Source organism: Spermophilus citellus, assembly GCF_964194105.1.
Source record: "Spermophilus citellus genome assembly, chromosome: 10".
Classification (NCBI taxonomy): Eukaryota; Metazoa; Chordata; class Mammalia; order Rodentia; family Sciuridae; genus Spermophilus; species Spermophilus citellus.
The window spans coordinates 73,627,421-73,647,202 of NC_138197.1; the positions used below are offsets into that span (position 1 = coordinate 73,627,421).

The 19,782-nt window shown below is 39.1% G+C and overlaps 2 protein-coding genes across 8 annotated transcripts in view; one reads left to right on the top strand and one right to left on the bottom strand.

Annotated features, from left to right (window-relative positions):
* The window catches only part of CBX5 (chromobox 5), a 34,891-nt gene extending 21,754 nt beyond the window's left edge, over window positions 1–13,137 (bottom strand). Inside the window, exon 1 of one of the 2 annotated variants that reach the window (XM_081310252.1) lies at window positions 12,967–13,137. In XM_081310252.1, the coding sequence (XP_081166378.1) occupies window positions 12,967–13,111 (145 nt within the window). In that variant the 5' untranslated portion in view covers window positions 13,112–13,137. Of the gene's footprint in view, window positions 1–12,517; window positions 12,667–12,966 lie in introns of those variants that run through there. The other variant, XM_081310253.1, reaches the window with a different exon arrangement.
* Window positions 13,138–13,170: 33 nt separating this feature from the next.
* On the top strand, window positions 13,171–19,511 carry HNRNPA1 (heterogeneous nuclear ribonucleoprotein A1). Of its 6 annotated transcripts, none has more exons than XR_014024096.1 (12): window positions 13,171–13,326; window positions 13,871–13,987; window positions 14,285–14,431; window positions 14,575–14,785; window positions 14,878–14,970; window positions 15,068–15,160; window positions 15,292–15,366; window positions 15,573–15,734; window positions 16,293–16,448; window positions 16,704–16,772; window positions 19,081–19,161; window positions 19,367–19,511. XR_014024096.1 is itself a non-coding variant. In XM_081310242.1 (11 exons), the coding sequence occupies exons 1-10, from the start codon at window positions 13,312–13,314 to the stop codon at window positions 16,757–16,759; spliced, it is 1,125 nt and encodes a 374-aa protein (XP_081166368.1). In that variant the 5' UTR covers window positions 13,171–13,311; the 3' UTR covers window positions 16,760–16,772; window positions 17,012–17,675. The 6 variants fall into 6 exon arrangements, 4 of the variants coding, with proteins under 4 accessions (XP_081166368.1, XP_081166369.1, XP_081166367.1 ...); XR_014024097.1 differs by having other exon boundaries at window positions 16,704–16,768; XM_081310242.1 differs by lacking the exons at window positions 19,081–19,161; window positions 19,367–19,511 and adding an exon at window positions 17,012–17,675.
* Window positions 19,512–19,782: the final 271 nt, after the last annotated feature.

Sequence of the window (19,782 nt, forward strand, 5' to 3'; positions counted from 1 at the left end):
TTCTTTTTATTGTTTAGAAAGAATAAAAATCAATGAATAAGCTGCTTCACTGAACTAGATTCTGAAGTATTTAGAGGTAGTAATCAGAACAAAAGTCAAGATGCATAATAAGTGAGCTCTCTTCACTTTCGAGCTTCAATATAAATTATATTACACCCACTAAGTGGGCAAAATCCTCCAGAAAGTCATGGTAAAAGAATAAGGGGGGCTTGGGATATAAAGCTCAGTTGGTAGAGTGCTTGCCTTGCATGCACAAGGCCCTGGGTTCGATCCCCAGCACACACACACACACAAAAAAAAAGTAACAAGGAAGGCAGAGGGCATATGCAAAGTTCCCTATCATCTGGATTAATTAATTACTGATGAGTGGCTTCAGTAGGCCCAGACTTGATAAATTCCCATTTCTCCCCTAAAGCCCTTGGGGAAAGACAGTAGTTTAGGGAAAGATTAAATTGTCAGGCACAGCACTGTTTTCTAAGCATCCTCTATAGTCTTATTCAGCAAATAAAACGGATGAAAACAAACCAAATTTACAGAACCATATTAATCTGCTGTATGTTCTTTGCTCTTTGTGGATATTGAAAGTACCAATGGTCTTAGGTATGTAACCCATACAGCATAAAACTAAAATACCCTCTATAAAGGTGTTTTCTTGTACTAGATTTATGATTTTCAAAGTATTAGCCATGTGGCACTTCAACAAAAAACACAGCATAGAGACGCACATTATAGCTGTCCTGGCTGTCTAGGATTTTGTTAAATGGGCTGATAACTATCACTCCACCTCCACCAAAAGCCCATGAGCACCCAATTCAAGAGGAGTTAAAAGCTTTTTAAATGTCTATTTAAGAGACTGGATTAGGAAAGAGTTGAGGAGGAAGATTAACTGTGGTCATTAACACCCCTATCATTAACAAGCCACATTCAGACAACACAAACTTTATTAATAGAGAGGAGTATCTAGAGAGGAAATGCTCTCCCTTTGGCTAGCAAAACTCCAGTTCATGACCCTTGAAAAATCAAGCAAACAGGGCAAAGTGGCTGTTCTTCAGAGGTAGAGCACACACTTAACATGTGATGTCAAGGTTCTGGGTTCCATTCCCATGACCCAAAAAAAAAAAAAAAAAAAAAAAATCAGGGACTAAGGCACTGCTTCAGCCAGCTACTATGAGGCAATGTATGCTATATGTTGATTATCCAGGCCTCCTAAAACCATGAGCAAGAGAGTAAAGACCTTTGTTCTTTTAGATTAAAACATACACTGTGGACTACCATTATTTTATAAATCAATGTGCACTCTAGAACTCAAATCTAAAAACTGCTTTAAATTGCCAGTCTCGCATATTGTTGTATTTAGCAACAATAAACAAATCTGTATTATCTCAATAACTTTATGAATTTTTCTTTTCCTTTTATTAAAATCTACTCAATTTCTTCTCCCAAGCATCGGTCTTGAAATTTAGTTAGGGCACACCTAAATCCAACCATTGGGCAAAAGGTTAGATATCCAGCCGTTCCAAGATTTATGAGAAAGTAGAACTTGGCACCATTATGGGAAAATGTCTTCCAGATGGTGCTTTCCAACAACTATCTCTGGAACATACTAAACTCATCTCAAGGCACCCCATTCTTAGATGGGTGTTCATCTCACACCCGTTCCTCTCTTAATTAAATGTGATGAGGGGCTGGGGATGTGGCTCAAGCGGTAGCGCGCTCGCCTGGCATGCGTGCGGCCCAGGTTGGATCCTCAGCACCACATACCAACAAAGATGTTCCGTCCACCGAGAACTAAAAAATAAATATTAAAAATTCTCTCTCTCTCTCCTCTCTCTTTAAAAAAAAAAATTAAATGTGATGAAGCATGAACTTAAAAACCTTGTCACCTTTCACAAAGAACATTTTCAATGTTCACCATAAATAAATCTTAAGAAAATTGGGTAATAGCAATGTTCAGCAGATTACCATGAATCACAGATTTATACATACCACTTTGGCAGATCATGCTCACAAAATATGGAAGGGTTAAAATACTTACCCCAAAATAAAATTATAATTATAAAGCATTTTTCCAACATCAGCCACAAAATTAAAACTCACTCCTTACCCTGGTATTAGCTTGCAGTTTTTGGACATCAGCAGTTTAAGGATTACAAAGACCCCTTCAGGTCCTGTCAACATATCATTTATTTTAAGGAAGAACCTACATTAAGACAATTTTGCTTCTCAGTAGTCTTCTTAGTTTAGTGAAGACATTAAAGAGATATAAAAACTAATTTTCAAAACCATAAACTAAAATCTCTAAAATCTCTCTAATTTCACTGTTGAAAAAATATTAGAATTTAAACCAATGTTAGCAATACTAAAATCTGATTACTACTGCTGACAAAAATTTTTTATATAATTGGAATAAAAAATAACTCAAGACTATAAAACTTCTGGGAGTAAAAGAGCATTCCTTCAACATATGGCATGATTTTGTGCTTTGCCATCACCTTGGTGTATCTGCAATATGAATTATACTGAAGTTCATAGCCTACAATTTAGATAAATAAAATCAAGCCAGTATTGAATTTTTCCCATCCCATACAAGGGTATCCTTGGCAGCTCCTGGGCCATCTATTATGATCCCAACCAATTTCACTCTGTGGCAATTTAAAAGCTGTAAAAAAATACATAATGGGTGATGACAGGAGAAACAAACCCACACCAGAAGTTATTGAACCTTGCAGGTCTTTGCAAGTGTCTCTATTGACATTTAAGTGTGAGTTACTATGCCACAATATCATAAAAGTGTGCTCTACACTTCAGATATATTGATAGTTAAATGCAAAGAAAGGCCACCATCAGATAAATGGCTAAAGGGATGGCCAATCTCAGACCACCCAGCTCTTCAACTGTTTTGACATGTTACTTAAGCCAAGTAAGATTTTTCTTTTTGTACAGTTTCCAACTACTTTCCCAATTCAAATCCTTTGCCAAAGGGATGATTAATGTAGTCATTCTGTTCCTTGCTCTAAAATTGTTTGGTTGGTTATGGGACATTTATCGAGGGTCTAATAACTGCAGTTCTACTCCAGTCTTCAACTTAAGGGGATTTTAAATTTCTCCCTTAGTTAAGCCAGTGCTTGTTAGCACCTTTAAAGGTTGTTACAAAAAAGCAACTTAATGTGCAACTTTTTAACAGTTCTATTCAGAATCTGGAATAAGTAGATATTCCAGATTACTAAATATTGAATTGGAAAGTTCAAAAGTTAAGGATGTTAGCTATTTGCCCTACATATTTCATAGGTCTGTTGCGGGAAAAAGAACAAAATATTTCAGGTTTGGAGTTTTCTTTGTGGGATATTTTTAACCTCAATTCCTTAACAGATATAGAGCCAATAAAGTTCTGTACTGAAGTGAGCTTTGATAGTTTGTTTTTCCAGGAAGCAATTAATTTCACTAAGACATGGAATATAGTGCCACAGTTTCTCATACTATTGAGCTATAGCCCCAGCCCTTTCTATTTATTTGAGACAGGGTGTTGCCCATGCTGGCTTTGAACTTGTGATCTTCCCAGCCTCCCCAACTGCTGGGATTATGGGTATGTATCACTACACTTGGCTTATTACCTTTTTTATCTGTAGGATCAGGGATTCCGATATAGCTAGCTCAGTGATACAGATCTTGCCTGGGCTCAATCCCCAATAATACACACACACAAACACACAGTCTGTGGGATCAATAGTAATATCCATCCTCTTTTTCCAAATATTTGTGTCTTTCTGACAGAATCTTGTTAAATGGCCTTTAACTAGTGATCCTCTTGCTTTGGCCTCCCAAGTAAACTGGGATTACAGGCAATGTGCCAAAATGCCTGGCTAGTCATCTGTCCATCTTTCCTGATTTATCTCAAAGAATTAAGTTCCTGATCTTCTCTAAGAACTTTCAGTTCATTATTTTCTTATTTTTAAAAAAATATTTCAAGCCGGGTGTGGTGGCGCACACCTGTAATCCCAGTGACTTCGGAAGCTGAGGCAGGAGGATCGAGACTTCAAAGACAGCCTCAGCAACTTAGTGAGGCACTGAACAACTCAGTGAGACCCTGTCTATAAGTAACTTTTTAAAAAAGGACTGGGGATGCGATTCAGGGGTTAAGTGCCCCTGGATTCAATCCCTGGTACCAAAATAAAATAAATTTATTACTACTTTTATCTTTACTATTTTTCTTCTGCCTACTTTGGATGAATTTTGGTTGGTTTGTTTAACATAACAGCCTGTGTTGCACAGGTTGGCCATGAACTCCTAGATTCCTAGACTCCTAGAGATCCTCCTGGTCTAGTGCAGTGGCACAGGCTTATAATTCCAATGATTCCGGAGGCTGAGGCAAGAGAATCCCAAGTTCACAGCCAGCCTCAGCAATTTGGCAAGGCACAAAGGAACTCAGTGAGACCCTGTCTCTAAATAAAACAAAAAAGGGATGGGGATGGGGTTCAATGGCTACATGAACCTGAGGTCAAACCCTGGTACCAAAATGAAGAGAGATAGAAGGGCTGGGATTGTGGCTCAGTGGCAGAGCACTTGCCTAGCACGGGTGGGACCTGGGTTTGATTGTCAGCACCACATAAAAATAAAGGCATTGGGGCTGGGGATGTGGCTCAAGCAGTAACGACTTGCATGGCATGCGCGGGGCGCTGAGTTCGATTCTCAGCACCACATAAAATAAAGATGTTGTGTCCACCTAAAAACTAAAAAATAAAGAAATTGTGTTGTATCCATCTACACCTAAAGTATAAATATTAAAAAAAAAAGAGATAGAGATGGATCCTCCTGCCTCAGTTTTCCAAGTGGCTGGGACTACAGGCTGTGAAGATACTTGGGATTTAATTCCTCTTTTTCTAGGGCTTTAAGGTGGAAACCAAGTCGCTGACTTTAGATTCGCTTTTGTAGTTAAGTTTCCCCCTAAGCACTGCACTATCTGTATTTCATGTTTGGATATGTCATGCTCTCACTTTCATTCAGTTGAAAATATTTTCTAATTTTCTTTGTGATTGCATATTTGTGTTGCAAGAGATCAAACCCAAGACCATGTACATGCTAAGCTCACATTTTACCACTGAGCTACATCCCCAATCCATGAGTTCCTCTTTAATTCATGGACTACTCAGAAGTGTGTTGTATAGTTCAAAATATTTGGGAACTTTCCAGATGTCTTTGTTACTGACTTCAAACTTAATCACACTATAATTAAAAAGGAAAAAAAAATTGACACAGCTAGGGATGTAGCTCAGTGATAAGATTTCTTGCCTCAAATGTATGCAGGTTTGATACCCAGTACTGCAAAAACAAAATATAGTGTACACAACTGAATCTTTTGAATATGAGACTTGTATTATGACCAGAGGATGATCTGTTTAGGTTAAGTGTTCTATGTATACTTGAAAAGTACTCTGCTGTCGTGTGAACTACTCTACAAACATCAATTATATGAAGTCTTCTATTTCCCTATTGATCTTTCTACTTGTCTTATCAATCAGCAAGGTATTAAAATTTCCAAATATAATTAGATTTCTATTATTTCATTTTTCCTTTATATATTATGAAGCTTTTATTATTAGCTGTATAAACACAGGATTGTTACATCCTCTTGATGAACTGATTCCTTTATTACCTAACCTGCTGCTATTTGCCCTAACTAAGCCATAGATCTTTTATTAAAAAAAGAATAAGAGAGGCTGGGGTTGTGGCTCAGTGGTAGAGTACTCGCCTAGCTTGCATGAGGCACTGGGTTCGATCCTCAGCACCACATATAAATAAATAAAATAAAATAAAGGTCTATCAACAACTTAAAAAAATTTTTGGAAAATATATAGGACATATAAGGTAAAATGTTTAATAGTGGAAGTTAAAAATAACTTTAATAACTTTTCTGAATTATCTGTAAGTTTTATCTATGCTTGTCTCCAGCTACTCATATAAATGAAGTTTGCCTATGTTTTATCAGCTCTTTTGAGATAATTTATTGTTGTAAAATACTGAACAAATTAGCAATATATTACCCTCTACAACTTCCTGTGAGGTGAGTCTTACTGATTTGGGGACAAAAACAAGGCACATGGAGTTCAAGGATTTGCCTCCAAAACTAAACTTCAAGATTTCCCAGCCTGTTAGTTGACCTCTTTAGCACAGGGCGTTTTATTCCGACATAATTATGCCTGCTGGCTCAGACTGAACTTGCTTTATTTTCTAAGAAACAGATTACGATCAGAGAAATACTTGAATTCAATTTGGTTCCTCCACTCCATGGAAGAAATAAATGTGTGCTATAAAACTTGATCTTAAAACAGCCCTTTCAAGTATACCATTTCTTGATCTCATGCTTGCTAGTGCCCTTCCTAGCCATGAAGCACAATAGAACAGGCACACAGTAAGTCTAAAGATTAAAATTGCATGTGAAATTTTTTTCTGTCCACGATCTAGTTTCAGATGGAAAAATGTGTCAGTGTTAAATTTAGATGGACTACTATTACTAGGAAATTCAAACTATATAGCCCTTTGTCTCACTAGGAAAAGGGTGAAAATGGCCTAGTTAGTCCCTTACACCCTTTGCAGAAAATCTTTTCTTTGAAAAAGTTTTAAGCACAGAGTAAAGGTTATCCTGTGTTATGCCCTGGGAAGTTGACAGTCAGCCAGCAAGTCAGTCTTCTGTCTTGCAAGTCCTAGGAAAGAATACCAAAGGATTACACTGGCCCAAATGTTAGAATAAGTTCTTTTATTTTTTTCCCTAATGTGAAGACACACTTTTTGAGTGATCTTTTTTTTTTTAGAATAAGTTCTTTTTAAAATTTATTTATTTTTTAGTTTTTGGTAGACACAACATCTTTATTTTATTTTATGTGGTGCTAAGGATCAAACCCAGTGCCCCATGCACGCCAGGCGAGCACACTAATGCTTGAGCCACATCCCCAGACCTAGAATAATTTCTTGATTGGCACTTACAATTATTGGTATAAAAAATAAACTCCAAGATGACTTAGGAGCCACTTCATAAGTTTTAGTCTCAAGTTATTAGCTATCGCTTATCCAACTCTAGACCAGACGGCAAAGAGATCCCCATATGCCACTAGTTAATGGCAGAAATAGGAAAAGAACCAAGGTTTCTGAGCTTTTCTTATTTTTCATTTGCCTCTTTCATTTAAAATAACCTTTTTTTTTTTTTTGAGGGAGGTCAAATTTATTTGAGTAGGAGTTAAGGAACCAAGGTATAGTGGTCCAAATGGTGGTCCCCCCAAAGATATTCAATTCCTAACCCACAAAACTGTGATTGTCGTATATAAGAAAAGATGTGAGAGCTAAAAAGAAATAAGGCAAAAAAGGTGAGGGGACCTCATGAAAACAAGGGAGACTAGAAGAATAGAAGATGTGGGCCAGGGGAAGGGATGGAGGGAAAGGGAAGGATGGGAAAACAATATTGTGTACATGTACGAATATGTAACAATGAATCTCATTATTATGTGTAATTATAAGGCACCAGTAAATATATAGGAAAAAAAGATCTGAGAGAAATTAGTCCTGATCTTCTAGCCTTAAATGCAATCTCACATGTATCCTTTAAAGAGCACAGGGAAATGAGTCCATTAAGTCAAGGAATGGTAAATTACCACCAGAAACTGGAAGAGGCAAGAAACAGACACTATCCCCTTGGAGCCTCCACAAGGGGCTCAAAGCCTTGACTACAGACTTATGGCCTCTAGAACTATGAGGATTCCTGGTTTTTTGTTGTTTAGGATTTTTTTGTGGTACTAAAATTGATCCCAGGGGCCCTCTACCACAGACCTGTATACCTATACCTTTTTCTTTTTAGAACTACTACATCCCTAACCCTTTCTATATTTTACTTTGAGTCAAGGTCTCACTAATTTGCCAAGATTGGCCTGAAACTTGTGATCCTCCTGCCTCAGCCTCCAGAGTAGCTGGGATTACAGGCCGGTACCATGGTGCTCAGCTAAATTCCTGTTGTTTTAAGCTACCAAGTCTGTGCTAGGATGTTGTACGAACCACAGGAAGCAAATAAACAGTGGAAGTACAATTTTTGAAAACACAAACCAGGAGGCTATGCATGCAGTTTAGTGGGAGAATGCTTGTCAACATGTGTGAGGAACTGGGTTTGATATCCACCACCTGGGGTGTGGCAGGGGGAGCACCACCATAAATTGGGGCTAGGAACCTGAAGTGTAACTCGGAAGTAAGAGCATGTACTCAAAGCGCTGGTTCATTCCCCAACACACACATCCATCATAAACTGGACATATATAAAACTGTGTACTGATTCAAAAAGAATTGTGCTTCACTTAACCCAAAGGATAACTAAAACTTTTAATCCCTCATTTCAAAGGGTAAATTGAGGCAACCACAGGATCTAAACTGCCCAAAAATAAATCGGCAGACCTGAGAAGATAAACTCAGAGAGAGGTCTAATATTTACATAGCTGCTAACAAGAACAGTGTAGGTTTTTCCACAAACATACTAGCTGGTTGAGGTCTTGGACAGACTAAACATAGACAGCAGTTGTCACTGTGGGTGTTCTGCCAGCACAAGTGTAAAGTTGTCATCAGAAATGAATATGTGGCATCAAATGGCTTACAGAAATCCAACAAATGTGCATCTTGAACTCTGTATAAGCCAACTCTTCTCAGGACGACCTGGACTTCTTCCTATTAGTACAATGATCAGTTAAAGTCACCCTCTATGAGCAAGAAAGGAAAATCAAAGTTTATGTTAGTGACAAAAGATGACTGCCCAGAGTCCAAGTTCATGAATAATAATGTGTAAATACCTATATTGAATCAAACAATAACCACATTAATATTCTGCATTTAAAATCAATATCCATAGCACAGCTTTAGGCCTGATTTCAGGTAAACCAATTGAAAATAAAAAAAGACCAAGAAAAAGAACAAAATGAAAGTTGAACATTCTCTACCAGGTGAACTTATTAAATGAGTGATTCCAATAAAATATGAAAATTAGGGGGCTGGGATTGTGGCTCAGTGGTAGAGCACTTGCCCAGCATGGGTGAAGCACTGGATTCAAATCTTGTTACCACATATAAATAAAGGTCCATTGACAACTAAAAATATTTTTAAAAGATGAAAATTGTGCTGTGGTTACTAATTTGCCTTAAAAATTAAAAAGAGGTGGGGGTGGAACGACAGTACTGGCTCAGCATGTAAGAGGTTCTGGTGGGTTTAAATCCCCAAAACCAAAAATAAACACCCACTAGTCTTCCTCAGAAACTTTGCATCCTGAATCACAAACCATTCTCTTTTCTAAAGTATTATTAAAGGCTCTGAAAATCTACAAAATTTTCTTAGACATTTAAAGAAAATATCTGGTCACTTCAGACTTATCTGCTCTTTCTGTCTCTCTCCCAATTACCATCCTGCTTACCTAAGACTCTGATATAGCTGGACATGGATAGTGGCACAAACATGTAATCCTAGCAACTCCGGAGACTAAGACAGGAGGATGGCAAATTCTGTACCACCTATAAGGAAGTCTTCTACTTTTTTTTTTTTTTTTTTTTACAGACCAGTGAAGATATGTTATTTTCTCTTTTAGTAAATAATCCTTTTAGGTTTAGATGCATTAGTAGCCCTCCAAACTCGAAGTGCAAGTGCTTTAACTTTTGTTAATGGAGGCCCAACACTTTGTATTACTGTGGGGTGGTTTTAACAACCCTACCAGATTTTCCACGGCAAAGGATAAGTCTAGTTAGGATTTTTCATGTGATAGTCTTGAGAATTTCAATGAAAATTATCTATTAAAATACCCCCACCACAGAGAAATATTCATCAAACCTACAATCCCATTAGAATACACTTCATAATAAAACAAGCAATTTTTACTTGCACAACAACTAGAAATGCTCAATTTCACAAAGCTAAAATCTTTCAAGGTAAAATACATGTAAAAACACCATATAAGGGACCACCAATGAATCTGCTTATATATTCAGGTAGCTGAAACTAGAGATGAAATGAATTCACTCAGAATAATCTAAGGTGCAATGATCTGGTTGCCCATTCCTCTGAGCAGGGCTCTCCCCACACCCCTGCCCAAAAAACTGTGGGTTTATAACAGTTGTGAAATCAGTTCAGTGGAAACTGACCTGGTTTTTTAAAAAATGAAATACATTGTAGATGAGAAAGTGCTAGTGTTCTTTGCACTTTTGTCTGGTGAAACATGTTTCAATATGTATACAGGACCAGTGTAAAATCTATTTCTCACTAAATCAAGGTCAAAGGAGAATTTGAGACTCTGGCCCAAAAGAATTCCAGGAATGTCCAAATCACTTAAATCAGGTAAAATGTAGTACTCCCTTACCAAAGGTCACTCCCTCAACACCTCACCCATCATCTCCAGTCTTTCCTAATTTGCAACTGGTAAAATATTTTGAAAATATATTTTCAAAATATAAATATAAACTCTGGCATTGGTCATTTTAGACCATGATTAGATTTTTCTTTATTGTTCTTTCTTGGTATTCCTTTCAAACCTAAATACATCAACGATAAATATCCTTAACCCATTATCACTTTAGTTCTTAGAAGCTCAGCAACTGCATCCTTAACATAACCTATAAATAGGTGTATAACTGATAATGTTATCCCTTTGCAAGCACCGGTTAACATGGAAATCACTCCTCTGTTCATTATAAGCTGCACTGGAATTATGTTTTTTGTACAAAACTGTAAAGGTCTCAGGGCTGTGGCTCAGTGGTAGAGTGCTCTTCTAGCACACGTGGGGCATTGGGTTCAAACCTCAGCACCACATAAAAATGAAATAAGGATATTGTGTCCACTTACAACTAAAAAATAAATATTTTTTAAAAATTTTATAAAAATAAAATAAATATTTTTTAAAAAACCCAAAGGTCTCTAATCCTAAATTTATTTCATATATAGTTGATTTTATCGGCCATTTAAATATCTTCCCTTTTGATTCTACATTAACCAGTGAACAATGAAGTATTAAAATTGACACAGCCGGAGTAGACACCTCAGGCCTACAATCAGAATACTTGCAAGTTAGAGGCCAGTCTCAACAATTTAGCAGAGACCCTCAGCGACTCAGCAAGACCTTTTTCTTATTAAAATTGTTTATTTATTCTAACTTATTATACATGATGATGATGGTCAGCAAGATCTTATTTCAAAATAAAAAATAAAAAGGACTGGGAACATAGCTTAGTAGTAAACTGCCTCTGGCTGGGTTCAATACCCAGTACCAAAAAATAAAAATAATAATAATAATAAAATTTTAAAAGCCCTAGAATAAACACAGTGGGCATTACCAACAGAAGAAGAAAATCTAACCAAAAGGCAATGAATGGTGATCCAGGTGATGGGTGGTTCTTCCCTCCCCATACCCTCCTTAAGCAACTTCTTTTTCACCCCAAACCAGACATCCTCAAAGAGCAGGAAAGAGGGGCTTGGGAAATCTTTAATGGTGTAAACAAAGATACATTTATGTAAGGAAAGTTCCTCAGCGGAAGAGACCAAAGAGAAAAGCACCCAGAACATACATAATTAAAGTGAAAGGAGGTAATGAGAAATACGTGATGACTGGAAACAAAAAAAAATTTTTTATTTAATTTTAATGACAAATTATCATTTTTTATTCAATTTTATGACAAATTATCTCTGAAAAGATTTAAACATTAGAAATCCCATCTGCCTCGATCCCATTGTGTCATATCCAAATATGTAGTCTTTCAAAACTCTCTCTGGACCTACGGACCTATTTGTCCGTGGAAATATGATTATGATATAGATTTTTCTTGGATGCATTCCATAAAGATACGTGAAGATTTATCCTATTTGTTCTACCGTCTTAACGGTCTTCTAAACAAGTAAATAAGTCAAGTCTAAAACTTCTCGTTTTCCCTAAAACTAAAGTGGTAGATAAGGTGTGTGGGATGGAAACCTAAAGATTTCATTAGGTTAGTTATTATGGATAAAATGTTCATTCCCACGCACCATCACAGGTATTGAAAGTAACAACTCCTAGTCTAAGATAACTCCCTCTTTTGGAGTACCCGTTCACCTACTGGCTCCAGACTCGGTCTATCCACTTAACTGCCCAACTCCCGCGCTCCCCATTGGAGTCAAACCGCTGCCTCTTGGAGAAGGCCAACCTACCGCGCGCTTCGTGCTCATTGGCTCAGTAAGACGCTGCTCAGGAGGGAAAAACCCGCCTCCCACATTCCGATGGCCCAAGCGCCGGTCATTCGGCAGCTGAAGGCAGACCCAATTGGCCTATACACTTGCCAGTCAAATTCTTCGGCTGCAAAGCCCCCAAAGAACCTGCAAGGATAAAATATCCCGCCCCCTGTTCTTCTATTGGTTGGCCCGATGCATCGCTGCCCTTTCACTATCCCCCCCACCCCGCGGTCCATTCATTTCACACAATAACGGGCCCAAATGGAGCCGGTTCAAGACCTCGTATGCGTAGACAAGACTCTCCTCCACTTACCCGGGATCGAGAGTGATCACTCACACTAACGTCTGCCCTGTTCCTCTGTGGTGGGGCCGAACCACAAGCCACCGCTGCCGCCGCCTTCTGCGCAACGCCAACCGCCCGCCAAAACGGATCCTTCCCTGCGCCTGCGCAACCAATCCTGGAACCGGACCCTTTCTCCGCCCATAACGCCTGCGCAAAAGAGGGCACAACTCCCGCCACTACGCAGGCGCCATAGGCTCACCGCCCACTCCCACCCGCCATTTCACGTGTTTCAGCGGCAGGCGGAACTTCATAATACGCCTGCGTAAACTCGCCATTTTACTACACATGCGCTCTGTAAGTAGTGACTGCAAAAAGAAGTTTTTACAAGCTACTTATCTAACTTATAGTATTAGTTATGCTTTGCCAGGCGAGGTGAATGTATTATATGGGTGTGGAAGACGAAAAAGGCGTTTACATACCTTGGGTATATTCAAATATGAATGATTGGCGGGCTAGCCAATCAGACTGGTTAAGAGTAACGTAGCTCAGGCACCAATGACTCAAGGGGGCGGGGCTTGCGTAGAACGCCCAAACGGATGACGTTACACAGCAGTACGGAACCATAGACCAATAGAAGGAGGAAGTGATTTCAGACAGCCAATCGGAGCTTTGGAGGGGCGGGGTCTGCCAATGCCGAAAGCGAGGAGGCGGGATAAAAAGGCGAGGCTGAAGGTAGGCTGGTGGATACGTTCGTTAGCTTACTCCTTTCTGCCCGTGGACGCCGCCGAGAAAGCATCGTTAAAGTCTGTCTTCCTGCTGCCGTCATGTCTAAATCAGAGGTGAGTTAGACGATTTTCGAAAGTTGAGTTTTCTTTCTCGCCCCTTCTGAGTTGGGTGAGATGCTATGTGGTTTCGCGGCTTGCACTAGCGCTTTCAGCAGATCCTTCGGTCGCTGCCAGGGCCTACTCCTCCCAAAGTTGAGGTCGCCATTTTGTTGTCCTCGTCGTCGCCATGAGGCCGCCGTCCGCTAATTATTAGTTATCACGCCGGACTCGTTACTAATGTCAAAACTCGTAGACGCATACGGGCACTTTTTGCTTTGTCTCATGGGCGAATTTCGTGGAGCTATTAGTATCTTACTGACGATGCACCCCTTCGCACAGTCCTTTTGTTGCGCGTGCGTCCGGAGTAGGGGCGCATGCGCTTGGTGCTCTCCAGCCCTCACTACCACCACCACCACCCTCAGTGATGGGGAGAAGCACGTGGTTTGTTGGGGTTTCAAGGAACAATAAGTTATACGCACGTTGGTGTCTGGTTTTGTTTGTCCTAAATGGAAGCGTCCGTGTTATAGCCCCACTTAAACGCGTTTTTCCCACACTCTAGTCCCCTAAAGAGCCCGAACAGCTGCGGAAGCTATTCATCGGAGGGCTGAGCTTTGAAACAACTGATGAGAGTCTGAGAAGCCATTTTGAGCAATGGGGAACACTCACGGATTGTGTGGTAAGACTTGGAAGGGACAAAAGGAAGTAGAATTAGTTGATTTCCTAGGCTTTTCCTGATATTAATCTTGTCTGAATGCTTTGTGAAGGTGGTTAATAGAGGTAATAATTAGAAATAACGTGGCAAAGGGACTGCCTTTGTTCTTTAGTGTACAAAGCTATCTCAAATCTACAGTAGTGGGAAACTGAATGGCTTCGTATACAGGATTGGTGTAAAGTTTCTTCTTGGCCTTAAAATAGAAATGACATTACCTTGTAGAGTTGGGCTGTGTATTAAATGAATTAACACTGTTCACAGGTAATGAGAGATCCAAACACCAAGCGCTCCAGAGGCTTTGGGTTTGTCACTTATGCCACTGTGGAGGAAGTGGATGCAGCCATGAATGCAAGACCACACAAAGTGGATGGTAGAGTTGTGGAACCAAAGAGAGCTGTCTCACGAGAAGTGAGTGATTTTTTTTTCCCCCTCCCCCAATATTCATTTGAAGGTGTTGCTACTGATGAGATTTGGGAGTCTTCTAAGCTTTAAAATTCTGATTTTGGGAATAGATCTTGCTTATGTAAAGTAACTTAATTTCCTCCTAATAGGATTCTCAAAGACCAGGGGCCCACTTAACTGTGAAAAAGATCTTTGTTGGTGGCATTAAAGAAGACACTGAAGAACATCACCTACGAGATTATTTTGAACAGTATGGGAAAATTGAAGTTATTGAAATCATGACTGACCGAGGCAGTGGAAAGAAAAGGGGCTTTGCTTTTGTAACTTTTGATGACCATGACTCTGTGGATAAGATTGTCAGTAAGTAACGCATTGCTGACATTTACTAAGGCTTTTAAGATCCACTTGAAGTCTCCATCTAAGACCAGAATTTTATCTTTAAATTTTTTTAGTTCAGAAATACCATACTGTGAATGGCCATAACTGTGAAGTGAGGAAAGCCCTGTCAAAGCAAGAGATGGCCAGTGCCTCATCTAGCCAAAGAGGTACATTTATTATTACTTGATTACAATGTAAAGGTAATTCTAAGTTACTGTAAGCCAATATGTGGTTTAACACTTAAATATTTTTTTTTCTATTAAGGTCGAAGTGGTTCTGGAAACTTCGGTGGTGGTCGTGGAGGTGGTTTTGGTGGAAATGACAATTTCGGTCGTGGAGGGAACTTCAGTGGTCGTGGTATGTGTTGTTATCTAAGGCTTAGTGAAAATTGATAGTGACCATATAATTCTATTGCTCTATATCACATCCTTTTTACAACCCACAGTAGTTACATACTATACACCTCGTATATAAAATCTTTATTACAGGTGGCTTTGGTGGCAGTCGTGGTGGTGGTGGATATGGTGGCAGCGGGGATGGCTACAATGGATTTGGTAATGATGGTAAGTTTTTAGAGAAATGTGTAAGTAAAAATTTCTGGCAACCTATACCTTTAGAATAGGATGGTAGAAACTAAAACTCCTAGTGCATGACGAACTCAACTTGGCCCATAATTTGCATGCTGAAAGGAGGCCCTTAGCTGTTAAATTTGCACCAGTTTTTATTGTTGAATACTTTTGTCTTATTGAGAAGAATTGTATTCTTGTAGGTGGTTATGGAGGAGGAGGCGGCCCTGGTTACTCTGGAGGAAGCAGAGGCTATGGAAGTGGTGGACAGGGTTATGGAAACCAGGGCAGTGGCTATGGCGGGAGTGGCAGCTATGACAGCTATAACAACGGAGGAGGCGGAGGCGGCTTTGGCGGTGGTAGTGGTAGGTATCCAGTGATCCAAGTACTTGGTGTGATAGCTAGATTAGCCTTTTAGAGTTTCTGCCTGTATTGGAATTTGGAGCTTTTAAACCATTGTGTGGTACACTGCATGGTACATTTAAAACAAGCTTGCTGTGCTACCTCCTCCTGGCTTTAAGCTGGGGCCGCCTCACTCCCTTATAAGTAGATGGGTATGTGTTTAGTGGTGTCTTAAATTTGAGTTAGATAAGCAGTACCATGGCAGGACACTTAGTTTTGAAACAACTTTGGGACCTTAGGTACTTAGGTGATTTAGCTTGTATTTGCACTGGCCTTGGATGTGGAAGAAAGGCCTTAAGGCTAGAGAGTGCTTGCAAATGCCACTAGGGGAAAACTGTTGAGTTGAATGATGTGTTTTGAATACCTTGCCCAGAGATAAAATATAAGGATTTGGAGCCAACAGTTTGGGAGGAAGGCAGGCAGCAAATATATAACCTCTTTTTATTCTGAACACTAAGCAGAATTGGGCACTATCAGTCATCTTCCCCAAGTAATAGACAAGTCCCTCTTTCCATTCCTAGGAAGCAATTTTGGAGGTGGTGGAAGCTACAATGATTTTGGCAGTTACAACAATCAGTCATCAAATTTTGGACCCATGAAGGGTGGAAACTTTGGAGGCAGAAGCTCTGGACCTTATGGTGGTGGAGGCCAATATTTTGCCAAACCACGAAACCAAGGTATTATTATATATTTGTAATATTGATTGATCTCATTGGACTACCAATTTTTAAGGTAGTATATATGAAAATAATGAAAAGCTGATAATTTAACAATTGTGAATAATTTGCAATCAAATTTGAAGACTCAACATGACCTCCTCACACCTTTGTCACTCTAGGTGAAGGTCACTTTAATGGCTGTTCCTTCTTTGAATGTGTCATTGCCTCAAAACGGTACATTTCCTAAATATAAATGAAAAAAATTTTCTCTAGGTGGCTATGGCGGTTCCAGCAGCAGCAGTAGCTATGGCAGTGGCAGAAGGTTTTAATACTGCCAGGTAAGTAAGTACCCTTTTTTATTTTTTTTACGTGTTGACTTAATTTTTATAATTGCTGATGAACCCAGTAACCCTAATATAGCTGAGCAGTGCAACATAGTTAACATTATAATTGCAGTAAATTGTGGATGTTAAGTTAATATTCAGATTAGCAAAATTTGTGGGAAACAACTTTGCTATTGGATTATAGCCTTGAGTCTTAATATGTTTAGATTAACAACTTTATTCCATATTGTTCAACAGGAAACAAAGCTTAGCAGGAGAGGAGAGCCAGAGAAGTGACAGGGAAGCTACAGGTTACAACAGATTTGTGAACTCAGCCAAGCACAGTGGTGGCAGGGCCTAGCTGCTACAAAGAAGACATGGTTTAGACAATACTCATGTGTATGGGCAAAAAAACTCGAGGACTGTATTTGTGACTAATTGTATAACAGGTTATTTTAGTTTCTGTTCTGTGGAAAGTGTAAAGCATTCCAACAAAGGGTTTTAATGTAGACTTTTTTTTTTTTTTTTTTTTTTTTTGCACCCATGCTGTTGATTGCTAAATGTAATAGTCTGATCATGACGCTGAATAAATGTGTCTTTTTTTAAATGTGCTGTGTAAAGTTAGTCTACTCTGAAGCCATCTTGGTAAAACTTCCCCAACAGTGTGAAGTTAGAATTCATTCAGGATGATGCCAGGTTCAGAAACCTTGGTGTAGTTGTGACCTTCTGAAGTTCACCATTGAAAGGGTCACCCAAGCAGTCATGGAATTATTTGGTTATAAAAATGATTGTTGGCATATCCTATGCAATATCTAAATTGAATAATGGTACCAGATAAATAATAGATGGGAATGAAGCTTGTGTATCATCCATTATCATGTGTAATCAATAAACGATTTAATTCTCTTGAATGGAATGAAAACTGTATGGATTTGGGACTGGCAGAGATTTGTACTTTTCCTACCCACTACCCCGATAAATGTTGAATGCTTCTATCACAATGCAAGTTCAAAGCTCTGCCAGAGAATAGAAACCAGTTGCTGGCTAGTGCCACCCCTCAAGTCCACAGATTAGAAGTGTTTGGGAGACATTTGATAAAACAAGAATTTTAATTTACATGAAAATAGGCTTTTATATTAAAGGAAAACTGCAGTTTTGCTGGGTCATGGTCTTGGGTGGGTCTAAAGGTTTATATACAATATCAACTAGTTATCTGGAGGGCAAAACTAGAAATATGTGGAGCCATGTTTTCTATGTAATTTTGTGTTAACTGCAGTTTTCCTTTAAATTCAACACAAAGATAACACGATCATCCTACAGTGATAATTGTGTAGAAATTCCAAATAGACCCAATAATTGTTATTTGTGCATAGATACTTTTGAGCCTTCCCTTTGGTACCCTCTCAATTTCAGTGCCATTGTACCTAGTAGCATAGATATTTGTTTATACGATAGGACTGTATATTCCATCTCATGGGTGTATCACTTGGAAGTTTTGGGGAGGAGGGGGGTGGTTGGGTGGGGTGGGTGGGAGGGGGTGGGGGTGGGGAAGCATGGATGATAGTTCCATGATACTGGCTGAGTTTGCAATAGCAGGTGGAACCTTAACTATTAAGGGAGTTTGCAGATACCTCAGGATTCGTGACAAAGCCTTTAAAGTTCCAGGAGATGTTCAGCTACTAGGAACTGCTAGCAAGTATAGCGCGAATGGCTCCGAGCTCAGACACTCTGCAGCTGAGAGTAGACACTTGTGGTATGTGGAGTACAGATAAGCCAGGGGCAGGCCACGGCACGCTCCATGAAAGCTAGGAGGGAGTGAAGTTTCAGTGATCATCGCAAGGAAGGAGGCAGACAAGAGTAAGGCACACCTGACTCTTAGGACTAGCAGTCAGAACCAGGAGGAAAGGTTTTATTGCTATGCTGGTAGGTAAGAACAGATTTTACTTACATCCATTAGTTACCTAAAATCCAGTTTTCTGTTGCATTCTCCTTAATAAATTGAGCCAAAACTAGTCCAGTTAAGCTGCAATTGGTTTTTCTGGAGATGAATTCTTAACACCCTGCTCTTTGTTGGTTCCCAATTGAAGGAAGTGAGCACATTAAATTATTTCTATTGTGAAGGTATATTTTTGCCCTATAAATTATTCATTTATTACCTTCCTTTCACCCATTTCCTTAAAACAGTGGCTCAAAGTAATGACTAGAATCCTTTCCCCAAAATGGTGGGAGGTTGGGTGGGCTGTTTAATGGGAGGTGGGAGGTATAACTTGAAGATGGGACATGGTCTCAGAAAAGAGTTTGTTCTAAAAGGTTGTTTACTTTTCTAGGAGGAATCTGCTACTACAGGCTTATCAGCTCAATTTTTTTAAAAAAAGGCCAGAAACTTCTGTCCAAGTTCATTACTAAAGGTAAGTTTTAACAATCAGCACTTACCATTTCCAGATTAAGAATGAGATGTTGCACCTCAGATCAGAACAAAAATATTTCATAATGTTGGATTGTTTGTAGTCAGCAGAACTATTAGAACCAAGTGTTATCATAATGAGTGGATACAGTCATAGAATCTTTCTACTCTGCTTACGTAAATACTGATAATCTTTTTTCTTTCTGCAGGAACATCCTTGTGAGGACAACCTTTATCTAAGTCAATGTACTTCATTCTCACTGCCATGCAGTTGGTTTTTAGCTGCTCTGCAGCTCTGTAATCATTCAATTTTGTGAGTGACTTTTCTAATAAACTGGGTTGTTGTTGGTTGTCTGGTTTTTTTTTTAGCTTTGTTTCTTGTTCCTCTGTGTTAATAGTAGATGACCTGATGCTGCAATCTTTGAAACCATTTCAAATTGGCGAATAGGATATAGGGGTTTTAGTGATTTACACTAGTTGTCTGGTGGTAAGCCAGAAAAACAACATGGATGCTTAAAATGAAATCTTGAGTTCCTGAAGTGGTTCTAATACTCTGCTTCTTTGTTTTGTGCTGGGAATTGAACCCTGAGCCTTCAGCATGCTATACAGATATTTTGCTGCTGCT